Source organism: Uloborus diversus, chromosome 1 (genome assembly GCF_026930045.1).
Source record: "Uloborus diversus isolate 005 chromosome 1, Udiv.v.3.1, whole genome shotgun sequence".
Lineage (NCBI taxonomy): Eukaryota > Metazoa > Arthropoda > Arachnida > Araneae > Uloboridae > Uloborus > Uloborus diversus.
In genome coordinates, this window is record NC_072731.1 from 124,937,161 (window position 1) to 124,965,139 (window position 27,979).

The window sequence follows — 27,979 nt, forward strand, 5'->3', positions numbered from 1 at the left end:
AATTTATTGCACAAAAATCTACCATCCTTACGCTATTTTTCGACATTGCTCCCGTGATTTTCCAAACATTTGTCATAGCGTGGTACAGGATTTTGTATACCTATTCATAGAAAATTGCCGCCTGTGTAGTCAGCCATGGGATAACATGTTCTCTGAGCTAATTATTGCTGTTGTGCCACAGACCACCCTTGGAAAGACTTTAGATGCCGAAACAAATGAAAGATTCTGCGAGCGAGGTGGAGGGCAGACCAGAGGATGTTCGAAAACGCCCCAGCCAAAGCCCTGTAAGAGTCCTCATGGTTGACTAAACGGGCGGTAACTTTGTACGAATGGGCATACAAAAACCTGTACCACGCTATGACAAATGCTTGGAAAATCACGGGAAGCAATGTCGAAAAATAGCGTAAGGGTGGTAGATTTTTTGTGCACTAAATTACTTAGCTCTATCTGTACTCGTTCCTTTTTTTATATAAAAACGGAACTTACTTTAAAAACACGCCTCGTATACTGTGGGGAGTAGTTAATCATATACTTATTTACGAGGGTTACTCATGGCTTTAGCAGATATTCGGGCCCGAACAAGGCAAAACAAGTGTCCGTTTCAATTGACTTTTGCCCTCAAAGCCATGAGTGAGCCACCAAATATTTATGCTACCATGTACCTAGTATCAAGTAGTATCCACATTAAAAAGAATTGGCTTGGTTCACTCACTGCTTTTGAAGCAAAGCAATCATATATTTAGATTTTTTTTTTTTTTCCACGACTTTAAACTTTGACCCTTACTCGAGGGAAAACTAGTCAAAATTTGAGAGGAAAGAAGCTTTACTTTTCCTTATCACAATACTAGTAAAATATCCTGAAAGTTTCAGGAACATTGAAATTGTCAACTATTAGGCTCCCAATCACTTTGTCCAGAAAAAAAAAAAACGACTCTTAATGATCTGCAAAGAACTACAGAGAAAAATTCTTAACGTCTGCTGAGACTCATAACCAGCTCCTTTTTATAAACCCTAAATTAATTTATGTGTCCTTTATGCATGTTTTGCATATACACTCATGTTTGTGAAAATTGCAACATCTAGAAGAAATTATGCAAATTAACTGAAATTCACAGGAAAATATATATAGCATGTCTCATGTGTGGACCGAGAAACGCCCTCTGAACTGCGGCGAAGACCCTGTACATAAGGGGCTGTAAAGGGTTTTAGACATCAGTGTATGCAGGGGCGGATATAGGATTTCGTTTTAGGGGGGGGGGGGGGTCATATGATGGACTCAAGTAACATCTGAAAACGGTCTAAATTTTCGGAAACTATAAGAAAGCCTCCCACGTAAAAAAAATTCAAATTTTCATGCAAAAATCATTAAAATACCCCTTTTCAAGGTTTTTTTAAAAATAATTTTTCAGTTTTAGAATGTGTTGTTGGTTCTAAATTTTCGGGAATGGCAACCCAAGATTTTCGAAAATTTCGGATCACAAACACCCCCTTGGTCATGCTTAAGAATGTAGTTCACGTACGGCAATTTTCTTGAACTTAGGTTTAATTTAATTAAAATAAAAATAATTAAATAAATCACTTGGTTTGACCTCTGGGATTCACCTTGTAAAAGACGTCAAGGAATGGTATGATATTTCCAGTTCTAACGGTGAACTTTGAACTTGTGCTGAAAAAAAAGTTTTAATCCTGTTCAAATGTACACAGCGACTTTGAACGGTATCTCAGATACGAGTCGATGACACGTATAGGGATTGTTGATATTTGTAGTGGAACACGAAAGTTATAGATCTGAGCCTAAAATGAACGATTATTTAAGATAAAAGTTGTGATTAAACATTAACTAAATAACGTACCTAAAAAGTCATTGCATATGAATAGGGAAGTTGCAACCTATTAAATGTTCCTATTTTGACTATTGGATATTGTTAATTGACCCTCAAAGCTAAAAAATTCACCATCGCCGAATTTTAAAACACGTGATTGATTTTTAATGAATTTTTAAAAATCCACGCGCAAAAGTGCGTTCTTCTGAAAAGTCACGAGCTTACGTCACAGGGCACTAATGGGCAGCCTTCCGCCGAAGATCCCTTGTTTTCGTACGGACATTTTTATTTTTTAGAAATTCAATAATCCTTTTGAACACACTATGGAGGCCGGATTCGTTAAAGCACAATCTAAATAATCTTCCTCAAGTAAGATCAATGATGATATTCGAATATTTCCGAGAGGATGAGAGATTTAATGTTCCAGAAACGCGAGGAGTTAAATGCGAGGAGATAAGCCTTTTACGTTTCGTCTTCGAAGCCAACTGCATGCCATTCGGTTTCTCCCGTATCGGAAGAGCACATGACGTCACTTCCTATGCCATTTGACGTCACAAGCGCTTGAACTTTAAAAATTAATTTAAAAAAAACTACTTATCGTATCGCAAAAATTTTTTTCACCTATGATGTTCATACATGTTACTCTATCATACAAAAATAAAATTGAAAAATCGAAAAACTTCCCTATTGTGATGAAATAAACATACAAAGTTGTAAAGCTTCTTACAACAGTCACTGCTCTTTTTTATTTTTTATGTACTGATATCTCCGTAAAAAAGGTTCATTTCATTCACATATCTGATTATGACAAATCTATCTTGTATGCAGAAATATACTATTAAAACTTCACTTAAATATTCGGCGAAAATCAAATTTAAAATTTAATATTTTATGAACGTAATTCGGACATTGATAAATACTCACCGACTGATTCTTTTCAGTTGTAGAAAAATTGGAGATGGGCTAAGCAGTCGCAGTTTCAGAGACTGATACAGGAACTCTGGATATATTTCCATCGAATTTTGGTTAATCAGTTTTTTTTTTTTTACTTTGCAAAAACAGACAACGATGTTTTGTCACCCGAAAGCTTCATTGTCTTTGTTAAAGGTAGTCCTTTTCTAACAAAAAGCGCCTTTTTTTTAGCCGTTTCCATCTAATACGAAGGGCTAATAATTTAAGGAAACCCTCGCATAACGAGGTTTCGCGCTGACACGAAACTAAAATTTTACATTTCTTGCACGACACAAATTCCAAAACACTCATTTAAACTAATTAACTATTTACAGCACATTTACAAATAACTCAGCACGAAGAAAAACGAAACTGTCTAAAAATCACGACAGAAAGAAATAATAATTCATAGAGATTTTACGTAAAAAATATTTACGTACTCAAATGCTTTATCAATTGAAGCGATGCCTGCAGCTCTGGAAATAGTTTTACAATAACTATCTTCGATTGAATTTGTTGCATAAAAAGCGTTAAGGCGGCAGACACCCTCATTTTCTGGCCCCTGCCGTAGAAAAACTGTCTCAAGCAGAGCTATATATCAATAGAAAAAATGACATGCAATGAACCTTATAACTATTACAAAGTATTTGTCACAGATTAAGGGAGGGGGCCGTGAGGGTCACGACCCCCTTCTTTTCTTTGTATCCACCCCCAAAGAAAATAAATTAAAAAACATATTTCGATTTTTTAATTTTTTTAAGCAAACATTCAAATACTGTCGCGGCGGAGGTTTTTTTTTTTTGGGGGGGGGGGTGGTTGGGTTACCCCCCTCCTTGTACCCACTACTGGATGTAAGATCTTCTGCCTCGTCCAAAACGCAGAGAGTCAGAACGAGTAAGGGAGTTTGAATGGAGCTGCATGATCGGTATGCGTGAAAGTGAACTTATGTATAGAGAAAATTAGTGCCCGCACGGAGCGTAATGCCTCAACAGTGATGCGTATTTGTTAGGGCTGGGCGATATCAGAATTTTAATACCGCGATATATCGCTCTCAAAATATCGATATTTTCGATATATCGATAGATTTAAGTCGTTAAATTCAACATTTTATGGGGAGGGGGGGGACTGCAAAACCTATTATATAAGTATCTGCAACAAAGAAAAGTCATATGCCATCTTTTATTCTAATAACTAGCGAAAATACCCGGCGTTGCTTAGGTCAGTAATTAATGGGGTCGTTTCCAAAATTTTGAAAGTATTTTTTTCTGAAAGAGCATGCTTAAAAAACATAAGATCTGATCACTTTTTAAATAATTTGTTTAAGTTTAATGTTTTAAAAAAATTACTTAAATCGGTGCGCTTTCATTGTTTATACTTCTGCCGGATGACATCATAATGATGAAATGTCATTTAGTGTTGCCCCTCACAGAGCTAAATATTTAATTCGGAACTCCAGCGCTCGAATACGCTACCTTGCGGTGATTTACAAAACTGCAAATGAAACTAAAACATTGCCACGTTGCGTTCCACGTGTGTCTGTTGACGTAAACACAGGCAGTTTGTTCTGAGTATTTATTAACGCAATCGATGTGTCTTAGATTGCTTTCAGCTACAGAAATTAATTCGTCCCTTAGTAGTATTCTCGAGCTTCTCAAAATAATGTTAGTTTTCATTATTTCCTTAATAATTGGTGAAAGCGAAAATTCTGGATTAACAAACTTGGATAACGTTATACAAGGTAAAAAAATTTTATTGTTTTGTATGAATTTGTAAGAATATGGGGTTTTTTTTTAATCTTAAATTAATTAAACTTACCATATTTTACAGCAGCATTTAGTTGGAATGGACAGTATGCAAAATATTTTCTTGAATATATTATCGTTAGAACAAAATGAATAACCGAGAAAGAATTTACTTTATTCCTTTTATTCTCAGCTGAAAGGTTTCGCCAAATTTGTTTAGGGTTATAGTTTTAGTATAGTGCGAGCAAAGTAGCCTTGGCGAGATTTCGCGTTTTTAGTTAAGCCATTTTTAATTTTTATCATGAGTGGAATAAAATGGTAGTAAGATTACAGAATTCGATAAGTGAAAAGAAATAATGGTCAATCAACTGAAAAGAAAGCTACCACCATATATCCGTGAGAATTTTGTTGATGATTTGCATAACATGACACAATTAAATCGTAAATCAGAAATTAGAAAAATCGAAACAGAAAATTTTTAAATTAACCGATTCGGGAATTCGAGAGAAATAACTCGGCTACAAATGGAAAACAAAAAGCGCTAGCCAAGCAAGGCAAAAAAGTATCATCTTCTTTCGATAACAATTTGTAATGTCATATTGAATTTTCTAGCATTAATTGTTATTCTTGTCAGCCACAACTATTATTTAGTTTCATGAAGAATTGATAAATATCGAAATCAACATCGTGGAAATAGTTGCTTAGAACTACGAACTACGTAGTTTGCATTAATCTTTGACGTTTAGTAATGCTTCTTGAATTCTCATTTCTTTCTACGTGGGCCAGAATATCCACAAGACTTTGAAAATTAATTTAAAAAGAATAAAGCGAAAAAATCATACGTACGAACAAAAATCATAACACTTTTAGCATTTTCTTCGTTACCATGTGCGTTTGTTTTAGTTTTTAAGTCCGCCATCAGACAGTGACTTCAGTGCCCCCTATAGTTCGTTGGAGTTGCGAATTCGCATCTTTCTATATAAAGATATGCGCAGACGATTTTTTTTTTTTTTTTTTTTTTTTTTGGACAATGAAAATTATTTCTTTAAGTTGACATTTTATTGTTTTTTTATTTATTTTAGTAATTGCATTAATTCATTTTAAAAATTATTTTTGGCAACAGGGGAAAAAGAAACTTTCTTTTTTTTTATATGATGTATTTATTTTAATGAGCTTATTAATTTTAATTATTATTTTTTCGTTTTAAAAGCTGTTAAAGAATTTTTTTTAATGGAATAAAGTGCATTAGCTGCTTTGTTTAAAAGGTGCTGCTATTTTATTTGTTCGTTTTTTTTTTTTTTTTTAGTAGTAGTATAGGTATACGGGAAAGTAGGCTCGTTTAGATCTAGACGGAACTTCTTGTAATATTGCTGTTGTTAGACAACGAATTTTCGTAACCATGGGTTTATGTTTAATCATAACATAGGGAAAATTAAATGAAATTTACTGTTTTCGATCACGACGTTTTTAAACTAAGTTTTTTAGCAATAAATTATAGCCTAAGTTGGTCCCTGATAATGTAGCTATCTATGGTGAGAAAATGGTTAAAATCCGTCCAGCAGTTTTGAAGTTTACCCCGGACATCCGGACGGAAGTAGCCCTTTATGTATAAAGATGAGGATACATCTCCTAAGAAAGCAATAAATGTCATGCTTATCCAGAGAAGCTTTGATTAAAAATATTAATTGTGATTACTTTTAATATTGCTGTTGTTAGGCAAAACGAATTTTCCTAACAATGGTTTTTATATTTTATCATTGAATGGGGAAATTACATGAAATTTACTCTTTTCCACCATAACTCTTTAAAACTAAATTCTTTAGCAATAAACTATAGCCTAAATTGTTCCCTGATAATGTAGCTATCTATGGTGAAAAAATGGTTAAAATCCGTCCAGCAGTTTTGAAGTTTACCCCCGACAACCGGACAGAAGTGGCCCTTTATGTATAAAGATGAGGATATATCTCCTAAGAAAGCAATAAATATCATGCTTGCTACAGAGAGGCCTTGATTCAAAATTTACATTATGATTACTTTTAATTTTGCTGTTGTTAGGCAACGAATTTTCGAAATAATGGTTTTAATCTTTAATCATTTGATGTTTAAATTACATGACATTTACGGCTTTCGATCACGACGTCTTTAAACTAAGTTTTTCAGCAATAAATTATAGCCTAAGTTGTTCCCCGATTATGTAGCTATCTATGGTGAAAAAATGGTTAAAATCCCCTCCAATAGTTTTGAAGTTTACCCCTGACATCCGCACAGAGATTAGCCCTTTATGTATAAAGATGAAGATGCAACTCCTAAGAAAGCAATAAATATCATGCTTGCTCCAGAGAGGCCTTGATTCAAAATTTACATTGTGATTACTTTTAATATTGCTGTTGTTAGGCAACGAAGTTTTCTAACAGTGGGTTTTATATTTAATCATTGAATGGGGAAATTACATGAAATTTACTATTTTCTACCATAACTCTTCAAAACTAAGTTCTTCAGCAATAAATTATAGCCTAAGTTGTTCCCCGATTATGTAGCTATCTATGGTGAAAAAATGGTTAAAATCCCTCTAGTAGTTTTGAAGTTTACCCCGGACATCCGGACAGAGATTAGCCCTTTATGTATAAAGATGAGGATCTAAGAAAGCAATGCCATGCTTGCTCCAGAGAGGCCTTGATTCAAAACTTACGTTATGATTACTTTTAATATTGCTGTTGTTAGGCAACCGAATTTTCGAAACAATGGGTTTAATCTTTAATCATTTGATGTGGAAATTACATGACATTTAGTGTCTTCGATCACGTGTAAGCAAGAACTTGGGTTATTGAGAATGGCAACGATGGAGATTGGAATTACGATTTTTGTAAGACGTTGGATGTTTTTTCGGAATTATCGAGTTTGAGAAAGAGATTTATGTTTGATGATTAAGTGATGTAACGTTTTTGATGTTTACGTTGTTATTGAATAAAAGCTCTTAAGTTTTACACTTCAGAAGTGGGATAATAAAAAAAATTTTTTTGAAGCAATGTCCTATTTATCAAGAGTCAGGAAGAGAGATTTGCAATATATTGCCACTGAGTTAGGAGAAGATGATGTTAAAAACCTAACAGTTATACGTTTGATCAAAGTTATCTTAAGTAATGACAATTATGAAGAAGAAATAGTTAAGGGCATCATTTCGAGCTTAGATGTCGAACGACTCAGTGAAGAAGAACGTGAAAAGCGCCAACATGAAAATGAACAGCGCCAACAAGAAATTGAAAGGGAAAAGCGCCAACATGAAAATGAACTGCGCCAACAAGAAATTGAACGGGAAAAGCGCCAACATGAAAATGAACAGCGCCAACAAGAAATTGAAAGGGAAAAGCGCCAACATGAAAATGAACTGCGCCAACAAGAAATTGAAAGGGAAAAGCGACAACAGGAAATCGAACGGGAAAAGCGCCAACAGGAAATTGAAAAGTTGCAACGCCAACAGGAATTTGAAAGGGAACAGCTCCAGTACCAAAAGGAAATTGAGCGAGAAAAGCGCCAACATGAAATTGAGCGCGAAAAAGCGCCAACACGAACTTCAGTTAAAGAAATTAGAGTCAGAAGCAAAGACTATTACCAGCAGTGCAGTGTCAGAATTACCAAAGGTAGATTGGCAAGCTCAGTTAAGAAAATTCGATTCAATTAACGACGACATAGGGTTGTATCTTGTCCATTTCGAAAGAGTGATGACGCGAGTTAAAATGGAATCGACATTGTGGATGGCGTGTCTTACTGGAGTATTGCCAAGTGATATTGTTGAATTAATTCTGAAAGAACTAGAAAAAAATGCCGAAGATTATGCTTACGTGAAAGATTTGCTTTTAAAGCGATATAAATTAAGTCCCGAAAAGTTCAGACAACTATTTTACTCACATAAGATTAAGGATGGAAAGAGCTGGCGTGAATATTATTATGAGTTAGAAACATATTTTACCGGATGGACTACAGGACTGAAAATTGAGAGTGTGGAAGACTTAAAAGGACTGATAATCTCTGATCGTATCAAAGAGGTGGCTCCTTCTGCAGTAAGAGATTACTATTTGAGCACATGGTCATCATTAAATACACCAATTGAATTGACTAATAAGATAGATGAATACATAGAACTGGACAATTCTTTTAAGGGTAAACTTCAAGTGAATGACCGTCCAGAGTTTATTTTGAGAAAGAATCATACTTCAAACGAAAGTTGGAATAAAGACATTTCGCGTCTTAGAGCTACAGAATCCATAGTATGTTATAACTGCAATGAAAAGGGACATTTTTCTCGTGACTGTCTAAAATTGAGACGACCCAAGTTGTGTACCAGGTGTAGAATGGAAGGATTGTCCACAGAAACCCTCTATTTCTCCTCTAGTGAACATTTCTCATTCGAATCCTTCGGACAGAAACGTAAGTACTAAGACTATCGTTATTAACGGCATCACTAGGGAGGCAATCATGAATACCGCAGCAGACATATCAATGATTAAAGAAACATTTGTAACTAAAATAAATGTGATCATCTTAAGTAAAATTTCAACCAACATACGGGGTATCGGTGGAGTTACGGAGTCTTTTAAAATAGTCACAGCACAAGTAACAGTGGACAATGTACATTTGACAGATGTCAAGCTTTATGTGGTGTCCGATGGCACTTTTGAGGGACCTAATATTCTCATTGGAAATGACATTATAGATTTTCCCGATTTAGTCATGGTTCGAAAGCAGGGAATGTCTAAACTGTTTCACATCAGTGAGTTTAAGAAGATGTGCAATATCGAAGTCGATGAAGTCCCAGAAAAAGTTGTATTCAGAGTTTCCGAACCTGTTCAAATACAACCCCGTACGGTGCAATTAATCCATGTAGTAAGCAACGTTGATCAGAAAAATGGAATTGTGTTAGTTAAGGAACAAAGTGAAGATCTTGAAACAGCAGTTTACCTTGATGGTGGTAAAACAATACTACCAGTCGCCAACTTTAGTTACCAAACTATGCATCTCAAAAAAAATCACGTTATTAAAAGAGGGATTTTACAACCTGAGCCTCTCAAGATCGACCAAATCCCTAATGAAACTGATTCAGTAGAAGACAGTAGAAAAATTAATATTTTGATGGCAAAAGAAGTCATTAGGCAAAAGATTACACGTGAAGACATTAAAGTCGGCCCTTGTATAGACATTCGACAACAACAGGAAATTTGCAATTTATTGAATGAATACAGAGCATGCATAGCACTAAAACCGGATGAACTTGGATGCGTCAATAATACATTGATGTGTATTTCTGAAAAACCAGGTAGCTCACCTGTAGCTCGCTCACCTTATCGTGCTTCTCATCATGAACGGGAAGTGTTACGCCATATTATTCAAGAATTAAAAGAACAAGGAATAGTTAGAGACAGCTCTTCCGAATATAGTAGTCCAGTTTTGCTAGTAAAGAAAAAAACGGGGGAATATCGGATGGTAATCGATTACAGGCAATTAAATTCTCAAACAGTCAAAGATAAATTCCCCTTACCATGCCTTGATGATTTGCTCGACCAACTATCTGGTTATAATTTGTTTTGCATACTTGACGCTTGCCAAGGTTTTAACCAGATCCCAATGGACAATGAATCCTCTCGAAAAGCAGCATTTACCACTCCCGATGGGCATTTTGAACCAACACGTATGTTTTTCGGCTTAGCGAATGGTCCTTCCGTGTTTCAACGGTGTATGTCGCTAGCTTTGGGAGATTTATTGTGGAATGGTGTATCGTGTTTCGTGGATGATATTTTTTTTGGATGCTTAGATTTTGAAACCATGATGATTAAACTGCGAGAAGTGCTTAAACGTTTAAGTAATGCAGGATTAACTCTGAAATTATCAAAATGTGAGTTTGGAATGTCTGAAGTTGAATACTTGGGATTTGTTGTGACCAGAGAAGGTATTCGACCTGGACCGAGAAAACTCTCTGCAATTTCTGAATTTCCTGTACCAAAGTCTAAGGAAGAAGTACGCCGATTCTTAGGACTGACAGGATTCTTTCGACGATTCATTAAAAGATATGCCTCCATTGCTGCTCCACTTACTCTATTATTGAAGAGTGGCCAATCGTTTCTCTGGAATTATAGGCACCAAGAAGCATTTAAGAGGCTTCGTAGAATATTAACGTCAAAGCCAGTTTTGAAATTATTTGATCCACGTCAAGAAACTGAAATTCACACTGATGCAAGTTCTTTGGGATTGGCGGGTATGTTACTTCAACGGGATGAAAATAATTTGTTACATCTTGTTTACTGTGTTAGTCGGAGAACAACCACAGATGAAGAAAAGTATCACTCTAGCAGATTAGAATTATTAGCTGTAGTTTGGTCCGTTAATAGACTTCGACCCTTGCTTCTTGGTCTCAGATTCACACTAGTTACGGATTGTTCTGCAGTAGCTTATTTGAACAGTCAAAGAAATATAAAACCACAAATTGCCAGGTGGGCTGAGCAATTGAGCGAATTTGACTACGAAGTAAAACAAAGACCTGGATCTCAAATGCTGCATGTGGATGCCCTAAGTCGTGCTCCAATTGAAAACGCTGATGATGAAAATCAGTGTAGGCAAGACAAGGGAAACGATAATCAGTCGGAGCCTATAGTGTTATACATTGCTACGGAAGAGGACAAAGTAGCCATGATACAGTCACAAGATGATGAATTACAAGCTAGCGAACCGTTACCGCCGAGCGAACTCATCTCCCCGTTTCCCGAGACTGATGAGACTACACAGCATATGAACGACGAAGTATATACATTCCGTAAGCAAAGAGCCAAGAAGTTGCCTATTCACTTGCAAGACTATATACTCTAGGTCGTGGACGACTAGATTGTAGGATGGCCGATTGTAAGCAAGAACTTGGGTTATTGAGAATGGCAACGATGGAGATTGGAATTACGATTTTTGTAAGACGTTGGATGTTTTTTCGGAATTATCGAGTTTGAGAAAGAGATTTACGTTTGATGATTAAGTGATGTAACGTTTTTGATGTTTACGTTGTTATTGAATAAAAGCTCTTAAGTTTTACACACGACTTTCTTAAACTAAGTTTTTTAGCAATAAATTCTAGCCTAAGTTGTTCCCCGATAATGTAGCTATCTATGGTGAAAAAAATTGGTTAAAATCAATCCAGTAGTTTTGAAGTTTACCCCGGACATCCGGACAGAGATTAGCCCTTTATGTATAAAGATATAACTTCAGCAAGGATTCTGATGTATTTGTGTCAGAGGGGGGGGGGGGGGGGGGGGCGGATCATGAGGCAGATTATACCACAGAAATGTTTGGAGAAATTACTTTAGCAGAATGTAAGTCTTTTTATTAGTGGGTCGCAATTCTTGAGGGAAAAGGGGACTTGGTAAAATTGAGGTGTGCCATCGCAGTCGGGGGGAATTGGTACTAGGGTGGGCCGAAAAAAGGATATTTTCGGAAAGCAACTTCTAATAGCGAAAAAAAGTTTTGTATTGTCATCCTAAACATGGAAAAATAATTAAAAAAATTAATACTTATGTCTTCAGATCGTGCATCGGCAGCAAAGTTTGAAAAAAAAAAAGTAAAAAATGGTTAATTTTCATATATTTTTTTTTTAATCCAAACGTTCAAAATTTTTGTTCTACTCCCCGTTTAACTGCTTCCTTTTAATAGTCCTTTGATTCGTATATCTTTGAAAATATGTACATTCCTTTACAGTTTTTAGTTCGCGCATAAGCCGCAAAGTTACGTGAAATCAACGTTTTTAGATTATTTTGTATATTGCAGTACTTCTTCTTTTAGATCCCAATTGTGTAATTTTTTTACAGCAAATGTGCGCTATCCAGCTCTTTGCTGGAACTGCAATTATATTGTGTTGCATTAGCAACCCAGAACCCAATCCAAGTAGGTAGTTGCACTTTGTACTCCAACCTGCAATACCCAAGAAGACTGGACTTCGACAAGAATAATGTATACATTTGTACAGTAACTTTCATAATAACTATATGGTTTTAAACACGTTTCTACGTTTCGATCAAGGTGTGAAGTTGGACTTACAGCTCAGTTTTGGAACTGATGTTTGAAAAATATAAAGGTTTTCATATAAATCCATCTCTTCCGTCTAATACCTCAAATGAATTTCTGCAGATTCACTGAACAGTTCCACAATCCATTCCACTGCCCGTGTGTGATATGGGAATTTTAAGAATACATGCTTAAGCAAATGTATAATTTCTAGAAATGATAAAATATCCTTGTTTTTCACATCATCACTGAAGCGTAGGAAGTAAACACGTTGACCTGTCAAGTAACTGCTGTAGTTCGGATCTTCAAATCTTAATATTGATGGAAGAACTTCTCTTATTGATATAGAAGTGTTTCTTGATTCGTAGTCTTTTGCGTTGTATAATACCCTACTGTGATCCAACTCCTTTATATTTCCCCTTTAGTGCATTGTCATGACCAATAACAATTTCTCAAATAACTAAGTAAGCATTTCTTTGAATCACCGGATCCACGATGTTTGGAAGATTATCACACAGCTGACTTGTAGATTTTGTAACTTTAAATAAGTGTACCGGTCCTTGTTTCACGGAAGTTTGTTCTTTTCTTTAAAATTTTAATTTTATCAAACCATAGAAGCAAAATTTTTAAAGATATTACTTACGAGTACCTTCATTCCACTAGTAGTTTAGTTTAAATATTATACAGCCCAGCACTCCGTTAGCACACGTTAACGAAAGCTAATGACTAAAATGTCTTAGTTTCATGCGAGCGAGATCAAAGTCATTTTCCTTTCTGTATTACGTTAACAATAACCATCAAATACTTTTGTTCGCTTTTTAAGTCAGTTTCCAAAACTTCGAGTTCTTTCTAAGTTAATAACATTTAATTTTACAAAAACAGTTGATGACATACATCAGTAAATGTTCCTCTTTTACACTTCGGCTGGGTTATTAAATTGGTTGTGAGTCGGTATTAGGTGTTTTGGGATGACACAAGATATGGATTAATGTGAAAACCTTTATGCTCGTGATCCTCAATGCAAAAATAGAGTCACAAGTCCAACTTCAAACTTTGATCGAAACTTAGAAACTTGTTTAAAACCAAATAGTTATTATGATTATTATGATTGTAAGTTACTTTACAAATGTATCAGTCCTGTCAATAACCATTGGTTCTTGGAAAATGTAGGGTGGAACACAAAGTGCAACCACCAACTTGGGGTGGGTTCTGGGTTGTTAATGCAACATAATATAATTGCAGTTTCATCAAAGAGCTGTATTAGGCACATTTACTGTAAAAAAATATATAACTGAGATCTAAAAGAAGAAATACTGAAATATACAAAATAAGCTAATAACGTCGGTTTTTGGTTGATTTCACCTAACTTTGCGGCTTATGCGTGAACTAAAAACTGTAAAGGTTGTACATATTTTCAAAGATATACTAAGAGATTATTAAAAGGAAGCATTTAAACGGGATTAGAACAAAAATTTTGAACATTTAGATTTTTATAAAAATATTTGAAAATTGATCATTTTTTACCTTTTTTTCAAACTTTGCTGCCAATGCGCGATCTGAAGACATAAATATTATTTTCTTTTATTATTTTTCCCATGTTTAGGATGGCAATACACAACTTTTCGTTTTGCTATTAGAAGTTGCTTAGCAAAAATTTCCTTTTTTTCGGCCCACCCTAATGGGAACCCCTAGTTACATCATCTGCTACAGAGAAACGCCATTTGACATCGTGAAAAGAAAATATTCCATCCTGTTTATTCGAATAATTGTAGCTATAGCAGGCGTGCCCATTATGGGGGGGGGGGGGTGTCCTGATGCTTAGTATACAATTGAAATTAGCAGAGAAGTTATTTTAAAAGGAGTTTAGTCTCTTCAAAAAAGTTCGAGTTTTGGGGGAAGCGCGATAAATTTGAGGGGGGGGGAGATTTATGCGAATAATAATAGCAATATATAAGAATAATAACAGCCCTTGCGGGGGGGAGGGAGGTCATGACGCAGACAATACCATTAAAAGTTTTTACAGAAGGATTTTAATCCATTAAAAAATGGTGGTGTTTTTCTTTTGTTTGAAGGGGGGGGGGTGATAAAATTGAGGGGAGCCACCGCACTTGGGGAGGGAAATTGCCACCTCAGCTACATCACATACATTATAAGATCTGCAATACAGAAAAGTCATCGAACATCTGTATAAGCAAATGTTCCAGCAATTTAAACGAATAATGCCTAGAGCAGGGTACCCATTTGGTGAGGGAGAGGGAAGGGTCTTGAAGTTGACTATGCCATTGAAAGTATCAGGGAACTTATTTTAAAAGTATACTAGTCGACCCGTGCGGAACTCCGCACTGTGCTTCGAATCGTTTCATAATGCATTTCGCTCTTTAAAAATTTCAAAGGAAGAACATTATGAAGAAGAACCGAAAAAAAAGTTAAGCGCAGAAGAGAAGGCATGTAATTTAAAGACATCAGTAACAAAACCTCGTTAAATACAACGTTGTGATAATTTGATCATCGCTCACCTTTTCGCCGTACATATTTTCAATGCAAACATAAATATCATTAAAAGTGGCTGAGTAGTGACTCGTGAAAAAGCAATAATTGTGCATGTGAAAAAACAGGTTGCGGCAAATACAGTCCTGACCATGTGAGCATCTGACAGGAAAAAAAAGAAACATTAAAGAGATATTTATTGGCACGGATTCGAATTGGCGCCATTCTGATTAACAGCCCAACGCCCCAACAAACCTAGCAATTGCGCCTTCCTTTTCGAAAGCTATTCATTGAAGGAATGCGTAGTAAAAAGCAGCAAAAAAGCTTTTTGCCAAAAAAAAAATAATAATAATAATAATAAGATCATGTTTCTATATTTTGTCATTAACCAGCATGATACGATTTAAAATTATTCGTAAAGCATGGAATTTGATTAAAGAATGACGAAGATCTCACGTAGCGATTGAAATAAGCATTCTAGAGAAGTAATAATTTAGATTGAAAATAAGTGTTTTATCCTTGAATTATTGTACTATTTCACATAGAAGAGTGCTTTAACCTTTACGGCTTAAATGCCCGCACATGTTTCTCTTTTAATCGAACACTTAAAATTCAAAACCAAAACCAGTTGAACTGAGTCCGTTTTTTAAGTGTAATTTTTCGAACGTACACAAAATGTTTTTTTTTTCAGCAGAAAGCAGAGGAGTAGAAAATGATTTTTTGCTAATGAAGTTGATAATAATTTTAATGCTTTATATCGTATTTGCGCGATTAAAAAATTAAAGGTTTACTGGGTGAAACTCGTGGTTTTAATTTGGCGTAGTATTTTTTCATTTGTAGAAAAGGTTGAACACTGCTATTAGAAACATCTACATTTCAGCATACAATGAAAATTTTTTTCTGCACAAAAAGGATTTCCTTTAGGTAAATCTAATACTTTTTTATGCTTATATTATGCTGAGTGATCTGAATGTAGTCAGAGCTTAAAAAAAGGAAGAACACCCTTCGATTAACAGTCAACCTATCTGAATGATAACTGTAGCCTGCATAAAGGAGCCGAAACACCAAGTAGCATTCCCACTGCATTTTTTTTATTACGTGGGTATGTTATGAGTACATGTAATGCGTAATACCAATATAAATTTGATATTATGTCGGACAGCCCAAGCTTGCCCGAAGTTCAGATAGTTTATCGCAGAACGCTCTACCGAAAAACACTTATCAATTTAACCAAACAACTAATTCCAGTGTTTTTAAGCTTTATTAAAATATGAACACACACACACACACAGGCTTTTTTTTTTTTTTTTTTTTTTTTTTGCCGAAAGCGACTTAAAAAATTGGAAAACTGCATTAGAACTTTGCAAAAAAAAAAAAAAAAAAAGCATAAGAACTACCCGGCTGCATCAAGGTTTTCAAACAGCAAAGTGCGTTTTCGGAAACTTCATTTTTCGACCGTAAGTCTATTTTTCGTCATTATCCAGCCTGATAAGTTTTAAAATGAGAAGGGAATAATATATAAGTTAAGATATTGAAGAGAAATGTTTTTATTTTTGAAAAATTTTACAATTCGTTACCGCAGGCTGCTTGAACCGTTATGACTTAGATGGCAGCACGTGTTCATCATTTAACACCACGGTTAAAATACAAAATAAATTGAACTATGCTCTATTTTAAGCGTAGCTTTTCGAATGTAGTAAAAATGTGATAAGCTTTTTTTTTTTTTTTTTGAAAAAAGAAGAAAAAAATATATTTTACCCTTCAAACTGAGGTAGTAATTTTTTTATTTGTACAAAGAGTCAAAAACTCATTAGAAGAATATATATTTCAATATACGATTTATTATTTTTTTCGGAACAAAAAACAATTTTATTGTAGTCTGAAATCTTAAACCTGTTACTTATATTTTTGCTTACATTATGCTTTAATTTTCTTACTGGAGCCAAAGCTTTAAGAAAGAAAAAAAAAACGTACAATTCAGAAGTAATTCAGCACAACGTCACATCTAGTTTTCATAACAGCAAGGAGCGTGTCATTCTCATTTATTTTATTCCCTCATATTTGTTATTCACTTAATTAAGTGTTCATGCAATGCGCGATATTTCTCCAATTTTTTGATGCAGATTGTCCGGACGTGGGCCCGAACACTGATTCTCCTGATTACGAGGAGAACGCTCTGCCGATCAAGCTATTCAGCTCTATCGGTCACAGTGCAAGTTAAAGTTATAAGTTTAAACGAAAACCTCATTTTGGTTCTTTAAAACAGGTTTTTCGGCTAAAAAAAATCAATTTTTAGACCGTGGGTCTATTTTTCGTCAGTAGCCAGCACCATAAGCTTTAAAATAAGGTGTAAATCAAAGAAATCGATCAAGAATTGAGGAAAATCTGGCGTAGAAACCAAAAACAGGCTACAGAAATAATATATAAGGATTTCAGTCTCTTAAGTAGCAACTCTTGTTTTTTGGGGGCGGGGGCTCGGTAAAATTAAAAATGAGGGGGAGGGGGCATCGCACTAATTGAAGAATGGCAGCCCCAGCATTATGATCTATATATTAAGATCTGAAATCGAGAAAACCTACGAAAATCTTGAAATGTAAATAATCCAGCAATTTATTCTAATGATAAAGCTGGGGAGCCCGTTTGCAGGGTAGGGGGGCATGAGGCTGACAATACCACTAAAACTATCAGAGGAGTTATTTTTAAAGGATTTTAGACACCTCACTAGGAAAGCTCGTTTTTTTCGGGGGGGGGGGGGATGACGCTCAGTACAATTTAGGGGCGTCGTCACAGTTGGGGGGATGTGCTTCCCTAACTATATTATTTGTATATTGAGATCTGCAGTAGAGGGATGCCATTTTAAAAGCTAAATATTAAAGTAGTTTATCCCAATAATAATTGCTAAAGCAGGGATATGCCCCTGCGGGGGGGGGGGAGCATCTGGCAGACTATGTAACTGAAAGAATCAGAGATGCTATTTCAAAAGGATTTAGCCTTTTTTTTTGTTTTGAGGATCCTGTTTTTTGGGGGGGACGGGGGGGGGCAACGCACTTGGAGAGAATTGGCACTCCTAGTTACATGGTCTGCAGTAGAGAAAAGTCATCGTAAATCTTGATCCGTAAATATTTTAGTAATTTATTCTATCCGTTTAGGCGCTAGAGTGCCACAGACAGATACACAGATACACAGACACGTCAAACTCATAACCCCCTTCCGTTGCGTTTCGGGGGTTAAAAATTTCAATTTTGCTTTTTTTGCAATAAACTTTTGACTGAAGGTGAAACTGTTGTGCTCGGCAGTAGTGGAACGCCAACTTTAATCAATGCATGTGTCGGGAGTGGTTATGAGTTTGCTGATTATTAAAGAAGTAAAAAGTCTGTTACAATTCACGTGGATTGCACAAAATCATACACCTGGAAAAGTTCAATTTCTGCAGCAACGTGAGGATTAACATGAACAGACCAGTACTTTAAAAGTACGTCCACCTCGTACAAGAGCGCGATTAAGTGAATCTGAATCCAGCCTTTGTTTAAAAAAACACTGCTTTATTGTGGTGATGAAGCGCAGGAAGAGGCTGAGAAGAAGAAAGCGCAGAATTATTGCAGAAAAACTAATAAAGTTTCTACTCTTTCATTCAAAGAATACCTTTTAAAATTAGCTAAAGATCCTTCTGATGATGTGTCAAAAACTATCCTTGCACGTATTGATTTTGAGTATGATTTAGTCGCTGCTTTATGAATTTTTCTGAGATAATTCTGCGCTTTCTTCTTCTCAGCCTCCTCATTTGCTTCATCGCCACAAAGTAAGCAGTTTTTTAACCGACTTCAAAAAGGAGGCGGATATCAGTTCATACCGTATGTATGTTTTTTTTTTTTTTTTTGTCTATTTACAGCGTCCCACCTAGTGAACCGATTTTGATGATTCTCTTTTTAATGAATAGGGAATGATTTAACTTAGGCCCCATTACTTTGTTTGATCATATTTGTTTCTTAGAAAAAAAGTTATGGTCAAAAAGCAGTAAATTTCATGCAGTTTCTCTATTAAATGATTAAATATGAAACCCAATGATGAAACCCATTGTTACAAAAGTTTGGTGCTATACAACTGTAATATTGATAGTAATTGCAGTGATAATTTTGAATGAAGGCTTCTCTGAAGCAAGCATCAAATGTTTTCGGTGTCATTGCGCTATAGTGGGGTTAAACCTAACCTGGAAGCGAGATAATGCACTGATTAAGATCCGCTTAGCCTTCACAATGCTACCAGGTTAGGTTTGCCTCAACTATATATATATATTATATAATAATAATAATAAAAGTGAAAAATATTGAAAAACCCACACCAAGAGCCCATAGATGCGCAACGCAGCAAAACTAAAAAGCCAAGTAAATATAAAATTAAGCAAACAGACTTGCAAATATTAAACAAATTATAAATAATTAATGATGAGAAGAAGGAAAATTGCAAACAGCTATTAAGTAGAAAAAGATAAAGTATGAATCTAGAGCTCATCAGCCGTGGAGGATTCATTAAATATGGTCAAAAGACCAACATTTTTAACTAAGAACTAAAAGAGAATGTTTAAGCTCCAGTCGCTCCATTTCGCTTCTTTTGAAGCTGTTTAACTGTGTAAATGTATGATACAACCGTGACAAACCATTTTTTATGAATCACTGGGGTGGATGAATTTTTTACACGTGGGAAACAGGCGACTCGGTATGTTTATGGATTGATTTCTGGATATGGTTTTATGTTTTTAATGTTACGTTGACAACTGGAATGTATTTTTATCAGGTTGAACAATGGATTGGGCTAAGTTTACGTGGATTTCAAGGTAAGACAATTTTGTTATAGGCAGGTACTGTCCCGTGGAAGGCTAATTATCGGAACTTGTTTTTCTAATTAGTCGAGACGAAACCCTCTGCTTTTAGTTTTAGGTTTGAGCTCTAGTTTATTGTTTTTAGTTTAACAAGTGGTGCTTTTGCCCATTGTTACTCTATATTGCATGTACTGGAGCTTAAACATTCTCTTTTAGTTCTTAGTTAAAAATTTTGGTCTTTTGACCATATTTAATGAATCCTCCACGGCTGATGAGCTCTGGATTCATACTTTATCTTTTTCTACTTAATAGCTGTTTGCAATTTTCCTTTTTCTCATCATTAATTATTTATAATTTGTTTAATATTTGCAAGTCTGTTTGCTTAATTTTTTATATATATATATATATATATATATATATATATATATATATATATATATATATATATATATATATATATATATATATATATATATATATATATATATATATATATATAGTAGTATTTTTATCGTTATCATCTATACCAATAACAGATGATCTGGGAGGGGATTTTGTACGTAATTGGCTGTCTTTTGAGAGTGCGCAATATCTGGGAAATGGTTTGTCTTAGAGAAAAAATCATAATGACCATTTTTATAGAGAATTTTAGAATCTACAATTTCGGTCTGAGGTACTTTTCGATAAAACTAACCGTTTTCGAGAAAAATACGAAAAAAAAAAAAAAACTAAAATTTTGCCTTTAGATCCCGAATAAGTTTTTTAGCACACATGGGATCGATGGGGACTTTTGGCAGTTTATTTGTAATGATAAACCCATGGTCTCTACAAAAATTTGACTCTGTCGGAATTTTTGTTATTTCCATTGTCTAAATTGACCGGCCTATTTAAAATCTTAACTATGCACCTTATTTTGACCATTTTTTCAATTGTAAGTATGCATCTAAAACTAACGATGGAGAAAATAAGGATCTTGCAGGTGAAACACGTGAACACGCTGTATAATGTGTGTGCATCCATCAACTCTATTTTGGAAAGAAAAATAACACCCTCGACATTTTTAAATGAAACAAATGAAAGAGGATAGAAATGTAGCCTAAGATAGAGAGGTGTCCCCGAACTTGACCCCTTTCTCTTCGTCAACAATGGTTTAGTCCAAACACATTCTCACCTTTTGGCTCCCTTGGCACCTTCCCAGGCGTGGATCTTTCTGTCACTGGTGGCTGCTAGGACGAGGTTCCTCTCCCGGCAGAAGTCCAGGGCTGTGAGGCTCGCCCCCGCCCTTGTCTCCCAGAGCAGTCCCCCAGTAGCCAGGTCGTAAACCACTACGAAGCTCGGAGAAGAATCCAGTAGATCCTGCCAAATAGCGACGAGGGACAAGAATAGAATCCGACAAGCTCGTTTATTATACATATTTATGTATACATATTTACACATATCTTGTTATATAATAGTATCTCTTTATCTAGTTACACTGGTGTGCAAAAATTAAGGACGAGACGGTTTTTTCAATATAACTTTGTACAAAAGCTTTCCAAAGCAACACATTTAATACCGTAAGATCCCCAATACGTAAGGACATGTGTAATGTAAGCAACACTTACTAAAAGAGAAATCAGAGGGATAAAAAGAAGCTTTATTGAAAAAGTAGCATGGAGCGCAATGCGACTGAAGGCCGAAACATCCCTGTGATGGGTGTTCAGCAAGAAACATCCGGTCTTTAGTAGGGGATATGATCTTCCCCGACTGCTAGGCAGGTTTCACAGCGTCTGCCCATGCTGAGAGTGAGGGTGTCAATGAGTTGTTGAGGCATTGCTGCCCATTCGTCCTGCAGCGCCAATCGAAGCTCCCGAATCGTTACTGGTTGTAAGGTACGAGCTGCCAAGCGTCTGCCTAGAAAATCCCATACATGATCGATGGGATTGAGATCCGGAGATCGTGCCGGCCAATCCATACGTTCAATATCCTCACTCTCTAAGAGCTGTTCGGCAGCTACTGTGCGATGACATGGTGCATTGTCGTCCATAAAAAGAAACTGCGGACCCATAGCGCCTCTAAAAAGACGCACATATGGAAGAAGAATCTCGTTACAACAACGGGTCCCGTTGACTGAACCTGCGTCGAAGATGTGAAGGTTTGTACGAGTACCAAGCATGATGCCTCCCCAAATGAGAACACCGCGACCTCCATACCTGTCCCTTTCAATGATGTTCGAGGGATGATTGCGGCTTCCCCGCTCTCTCCAAATGAGTATGCGATGAGAATCGCTACTCAGACTGAATCTGCTCTCATCTGTAAAGAGTACTCGTCCCCATTCATTGTCTCTCCAATTCTGGTGTTCCCGGCACCACAGAGAACGCCTTCTCCGATGGGCAGGCGTTAGAAGGTAAACACCGTATAGGGCGTCGTGCAAACAGACCACCACCGTGCAGTCCTCTGGCCATGGTAAAACGCGATATCGGTCGTCCAGTCGCCTGTGTCGTGTGTCTAGCGATTTCTCCCGCTGTCTGCCGCCAGTTTCTTCTGGCCTGTAAGACAATATACCGGTCACCTGCGGGTGTGGTTCCTCGTGGACGACCACTACTGAACCCCCGGATAGCTGTTCCTGTAGTTTGAAATTGTCTCCAAAGTCGTGAAACGATGCTGTGAGCAATTCCGCAGCGTGACAGCCACACTTGTCACACTGCGGCCTTCCTCTAACTTCTCAATGATTCGACCTCGGGTAAAAGCATCCAGATGTCGTCTAACAGATTGATTATTCGCCATTTCTCGCTGATGCAGCAACTCGGTGTGATTTTAACTGCTATACCGCGTGCAATCTCTTTGCCAGAAATACTGATCTTACACCGACAACATGCTTTATACTACTCAGACACTCCCCCGTTACGTCTGCCTGCATATCTGCGCATGTGCTACCGTACATCACCTTACTGAATCTCCTGATTGGTCTTTCTGTCTGCTCTGCCTCTTCGTTCAGCTGATATGCTAATTTTTCGACTTCGTCCTTAATTTTTGCACACCAGTGTATCTATCTCTTGGCTCAAAATTGCAACGAAAAAATGGAATAGTAAATCGGAAGTGATGTCATAAATTGGCAGAAATTTTATATAACTTGGCGACATGTGGTCAAATCTGGAGCCAAGAATGAGATTTCAAATCCATTGTCTTCTTGGCGAGGTTCCGATTGATTTAGAGCACGACGTTAAATGATTGATGAGTCCTTTACGATTAACCCCTGATTAACAACTCTTTCCTGCATCAGTTTTCAACAAGTTAGTAAGTTTAGGCATTTAAAATATGCATATCTTCACTCTAAGGGACTGTGTCCATAAATAATGTCATTCTTTTTTTGAAATTTTTGATTCCACTCACCTCTTTTGTTACAAAGCGTCGCGCTTTCTTACCCTCTCTCCTCCTTGTGCTTTTCATCTCCAAATTGTGTGATGTCACACTTCTTGGTACCCTCTCCATTGTCTCAATTTCACGAACCTTTTACCGTCAAAGTGTGACATCATTTGTGAACGCCTCTAAGACACTTATGTTTTTTTATATTCATTTTTCCACCTAATTTATTCATTATTATTGTAGTTTGTGATTTCAGAAACCTACGTAGACATTTAATTTCTTTAGTGTACTTTAGTGTGGTCTTCCTAAATGAAGATTCTGTCAATGCAGCCGGCATAGCTTGACCACGGAGAGAGGCCGGATGACCTTGACGTGGAGACATTGAATCAACCGAAAAGCACCGAGTAGTAAGAGGCGCGTTGTCGCTGATCCAATCTAATGCGAAATAATAATATTAGTCAACACCAAAAATGCATCCGGCTAAAAAAATTAGCTATTTTTGAAGTATTTTGCCTCGAAAAACACGAAAATCACCATAAAAAGTTGAGATTAGCTCTAGTTTTCAAGATACAGAGCCAACTAGGATAGTGGATTCACACTAATGCTCTTTTTTCCTGGCAGATAGAAACGCCGCCCTTGTGACTGACTGTCGTTTCACCTTCGACCCCAGGTTGGGATAGAAAATCTCAACATCTCTCTACATAAAACAGAAACAGACTTCAACAAATTTTAATTCTAGGAAGCGAAATGCCCAAAAATCAACTTCTAGTAGAAGTAGATCCACCCATTTCTGAATCCACTCATGATCATTCTGCTGGGAATAATGGAGAACTTCTTGAAAGCTGCGAACAAAGACAATTTTCCAATACCTTAGAGAGAAATTTCCAAGATATATTGAAGCTAAGGTTAAGGAGAGAATTTTTAACGGCACTTCAAATGCGTGCAGTTATGAAAATCACTGTTTTTGAGTTGAAACAGAAAAAAAAAAATCAAGGGGTGGGAAAAAAAAAAAAAAAAACCCAAGAAGTCTTTAAGGGTTCAAGCATTTCTAAGCAGCAATGAAGGCGAGAACTAAAAACTGTTGGTAAAACAATCTCTACGCAAGTTCTATGACCATTGATGAATGATGTCGTGTCTCTGAAACTCTATTTGTAACCCCCGACACACAAAGGAAGGGGGTTATAAGTTTGACGTGTCTATGTATCTGTCTGTGGCACTCTAGCGCCTAAACGGATGGACCGATTTTGAAAAAAAAAAAAAAAAAAAAGTTTGAAAAAAGAGTTGATCGAGAGTGTTCTTAACTAGATTGCATCTCTGGATGACATTAATTAAGGAAGATATTAATTAAAAACCTCTAAAAGATTTTTCGTCATTTTTGCAGCGAAAACATTGTTAAAAATTTTAAAATTTAATACCAAAATAAAGAGAATTTTTTCCGCGTCTGATAGAATATGTTTGGAACTTTCATGTTTCATGGAATTCGTATTATAACGTTTTTTAAAAGCAGATTTTTATGACGGCTAAAGCCCTGGTTTCCTAGGAGCGAAGTCGCCGATCTTCGGCGACGCTCCTCGCCGTGACGCTGAAATCAAAGTCAAGTAATTCCGGCGTGGACATTCACGACGTCGATTTAGCTCGGGCGCGCATGCGCAGAAGAATCAAGTTTTTTCCCTCGGCGAGGAACAACGCCGAAGATAGACGACTTCGCTCCAAGGAAACCAGGGCTTAAGCCTTTTATTCACGCGATTGATAACCGAATTCATTGCTGACCGACAAGGAAATAAAACGCAATGATTTAAAATTTGTATCTTTTGCCAGTTTCTATATAACAACAAATGAAATATTTGACATTGATTTTTAATAATATAAGGCTTTTAAAAGGATTTTCAATTCTCCCTTTTGATTCTACAGTTGCAACTCACAGTTGTTTTTTTTTTTTTTTTTTAATTTTTAATTTTATCGTTGCTTGTATTCAATTCTTCCAGGATATTTTGTTTAAAAACTAAAGCTATGAGCAGTGAGCATAAGGAAAGGTTTCACCAAGATATCTTTACAAGGGAAAGCAGATATCAGGGTCATTGGGCGGAGTGTTAATGTTCACCAAATGCTGCTGAACTATTACAACAGATGATCCCTGTTTGACGCACAAAAATCAATCGAAAACGAAGCGTTTACAGCAATAAGCCAAAAGCAACCACTGCTTCCTGCAAAATAAGCATTAATTAACAAAACAGGACCTATTTAGTAGTATTTATTGCACAGGATTTTCTTTTTTTTTTTTTTTTTTCATTTTTAACATTACCTTTAAATTAATGTGTGGTTGCTGTGCATCTTTCCCCAGTGGACTTTTATGCATCTTGAAAACAAGAGATTAAAAAAAAAAAAAACACTACCATATTTGTTTTTCTCGACCCAAAATTAATAGGAATTAACTATTTAAAACCAGCGTGCAGACAAAAAGTTCTTTTTTGTTGACTAGTGTAACAACCAACCTATTACAAATGATGGTTCCGCTTCAATAAGATTATCGTTCTCCAGTGGATCCCAGGTCACTGTGGCTTATAGGCGGCAACGGACATGCCGACACACCCAGCTGTCTCGCCAATATCACGCAGCAGCGTCCTATAATTCCGCACCTTGAAAAGGCTCATTCGAAATGTCATGTTTTTCTCTCAACATCAGGAGAAATTGAGGTCTCGAACGAGCTTTAAACATTGGAATGTTCTGGACAAATCTATAATATCCAAATGGCCCCGCCATGAGGCGGTTGACATGTTTAGACTTTGTGTACAACATGCTTGGTTGGATATTTCTTTAAAATTGGTGTTTATGCGACTCCAAACTGTACCCTTTGCGGGGATCTCTCCTTCATGGATGGCCACCACATTTCTCACTGCAGAGCACTCCGAGCGAGCTCCTTGGTAGAATGGTACTGGGAGACAAAAAGCCGAATGAGACATTGTTTTTTTTTTTTTTTGCCCCTGTTCTCCGTTTTAGTTCTGTTTGTATTTTGCCAATTTGTCAAGTTCTTAGCCATTAAAAAAAAAAAAAAAAAAACAATGCTTCCGCTTCAAGGGCGTCCGCCCTTTCTCTGTGGTCAAGCTTCACTAAGGGAACTTGGCATCTTACCTTGGCCACTGCTATCACTTTCCTGCCCTCTTCGTCCACCCGAGTGAACCTGATGACATACTCGTGATGCCGGATGGACATCTGTTGGAGGAGAGTTCCCTTGCGAATGTCCCACGCCAGTAAGGGGTAGGGCTTGCGCAGACCGTCCCCACAGACACACATGTGGCCGTTGCCGCTCAAGGTGAGCCCCTCGAGTCGCCTGCGAAGCAGGGAAATTCATTGCAATCATTTGCAGTTGTTCGTGAAGAGGAAGAAAAAATTTATATGCTTGGAACCAATTCAAAAATTTCACATTAAGATCATAATGCATTTTTTTTTTTTTTTCGAAATCACGAAATTTTAGTTCACGTCGTAAAATAAAGATTATTTTCAAAATTATTGTCATTTTTTTCCGTATTTTAAAAGTATTTCTAATAAATAATAAACATTAATTGTGCGTAGTATTTACAGTCGAACTCGCTTATAACAAGCGCAAAGTGACCACGATATTTGCTCGTAAAAAACGAGTTCGGGAGAAGTCATAAAAATTCATCATAGATGCTTTTTAATCACTGTACAGTAACTAAAAAGTTGGTTACTTTGCTTTTTAACTTCCTGAATGTCTCTTATTTTATTGTTTTTGAGGAATATACATACACACACAACACATAACATTATATTTTAAAATGTTTCTTTACTCCACAAGTTAAAAAAAACTTTTACAGGTGCTGGTGTTTCAATGAAGTCAAGTACCTGCTTAAAGTGTTAGCTATGACAAGAATACAAATGATTCTTTTTGTCATTTTATTACGAAAATTGAGATATATATATACACTTTGCTTATACATTTTAAGGAACGACTATAAGAGTCGAATTCTCTCCGCGAGCAGTGGGAGAAACAGAGAACGTACGAGTAAACAAATGCATGCGGGTACAGTTGAGTTAAAACAAGTTCGACTTCATTTCAGTTCAGTTCTTTTAATTAGAAAAGCTGACACCGTAGTACCCTCCACCTAGTGGACCGTTAGGTTCTGAAACGTACGAGGAAGCGGACTTGTCTCCAGCTCGAGTGCGTTTAACTTCACAAGGGTCTACTTCCTCTTGAGATCTAAGGCGATAAAAGATCGAAACACTTGGTGTCGTGATTGCTTGTGGAGACTGGAGAAGACTTCTGCATAGTCTCCTTCAATTGTTGGAAGAACTCGGCAGCGTTAAAGTCCTTTGGAGTAGGTGAGAGGAATTCTCCAGGTAGCTTCAGGGCAGTGCCGTAGATCAACTCAGCTGTTGTAGCTTTTATTGTCTCACGAAATGCAGAACGCATATTCCCAGCAACTATTGGCAAGACCTCTGTCCAACGGTCAGTTAACCAACGGTCGGTAAGTGAGTTTTTAAAGACGCTTCCATTGTGCGGTGCCAATTATCGAGCAGTCCCTTTGACATTGGGTGATATGCAGTCGTATGAGGGGCATTCCAAGGTATTTTTGACATTTATATAGAGTCCGTAACGTGACCTTTTTTGTCATAACTTTTTAATTTACCGTTTGATTTGCAAATTATTTTAATTTAAGCTGGTGTGTTGGTAGGAAAAGATCAAAATAAAATAATATGCTAATCAAACAGTAAATTAAAAAGTTATGGCAGAAAAGGTCACATTACGGACTCTACATAAATGT

The 27,979-nt window shown here is 36.4% G+C and overlaps 1 protein-coding gene across 4 annotated transcripts in view; it reads right to left on the minus strand.

The window, feature by feature from the left end:
- LOC129231825 (uncharacterized) overlaps positions 1 to 27,979 on the minus strand; it is a 78,061-nt gene that overhangs the window by 38,780 nt on the left and 11,302 nt on the right. For 3 of the 4 annotated variants that reach the window (XM_054866209.1, XM_054866223.1, XM_054866216.1), the window contains exons 2-3: positions 26,328 to 26,526; positions 21,025 to 21,209 (exon numbers count right to left, since the gene is read on the minus strand). In XM_054866209.1, the coding sequence (XP_054722184.1) occupies positions 21,025 to 21,209; positions 26,328 to 26,526 (384 nt within the window). Of the gene's footprint in view, positions 1 to 3,214; positions 3,366 to 21,024; positions 21,210 to 26,327; positions 26,527 to 27,979 lie in introns of all 4 variants that reach the window. The other variant, XR_008581307.1, reaches the window with a different exon arrangement.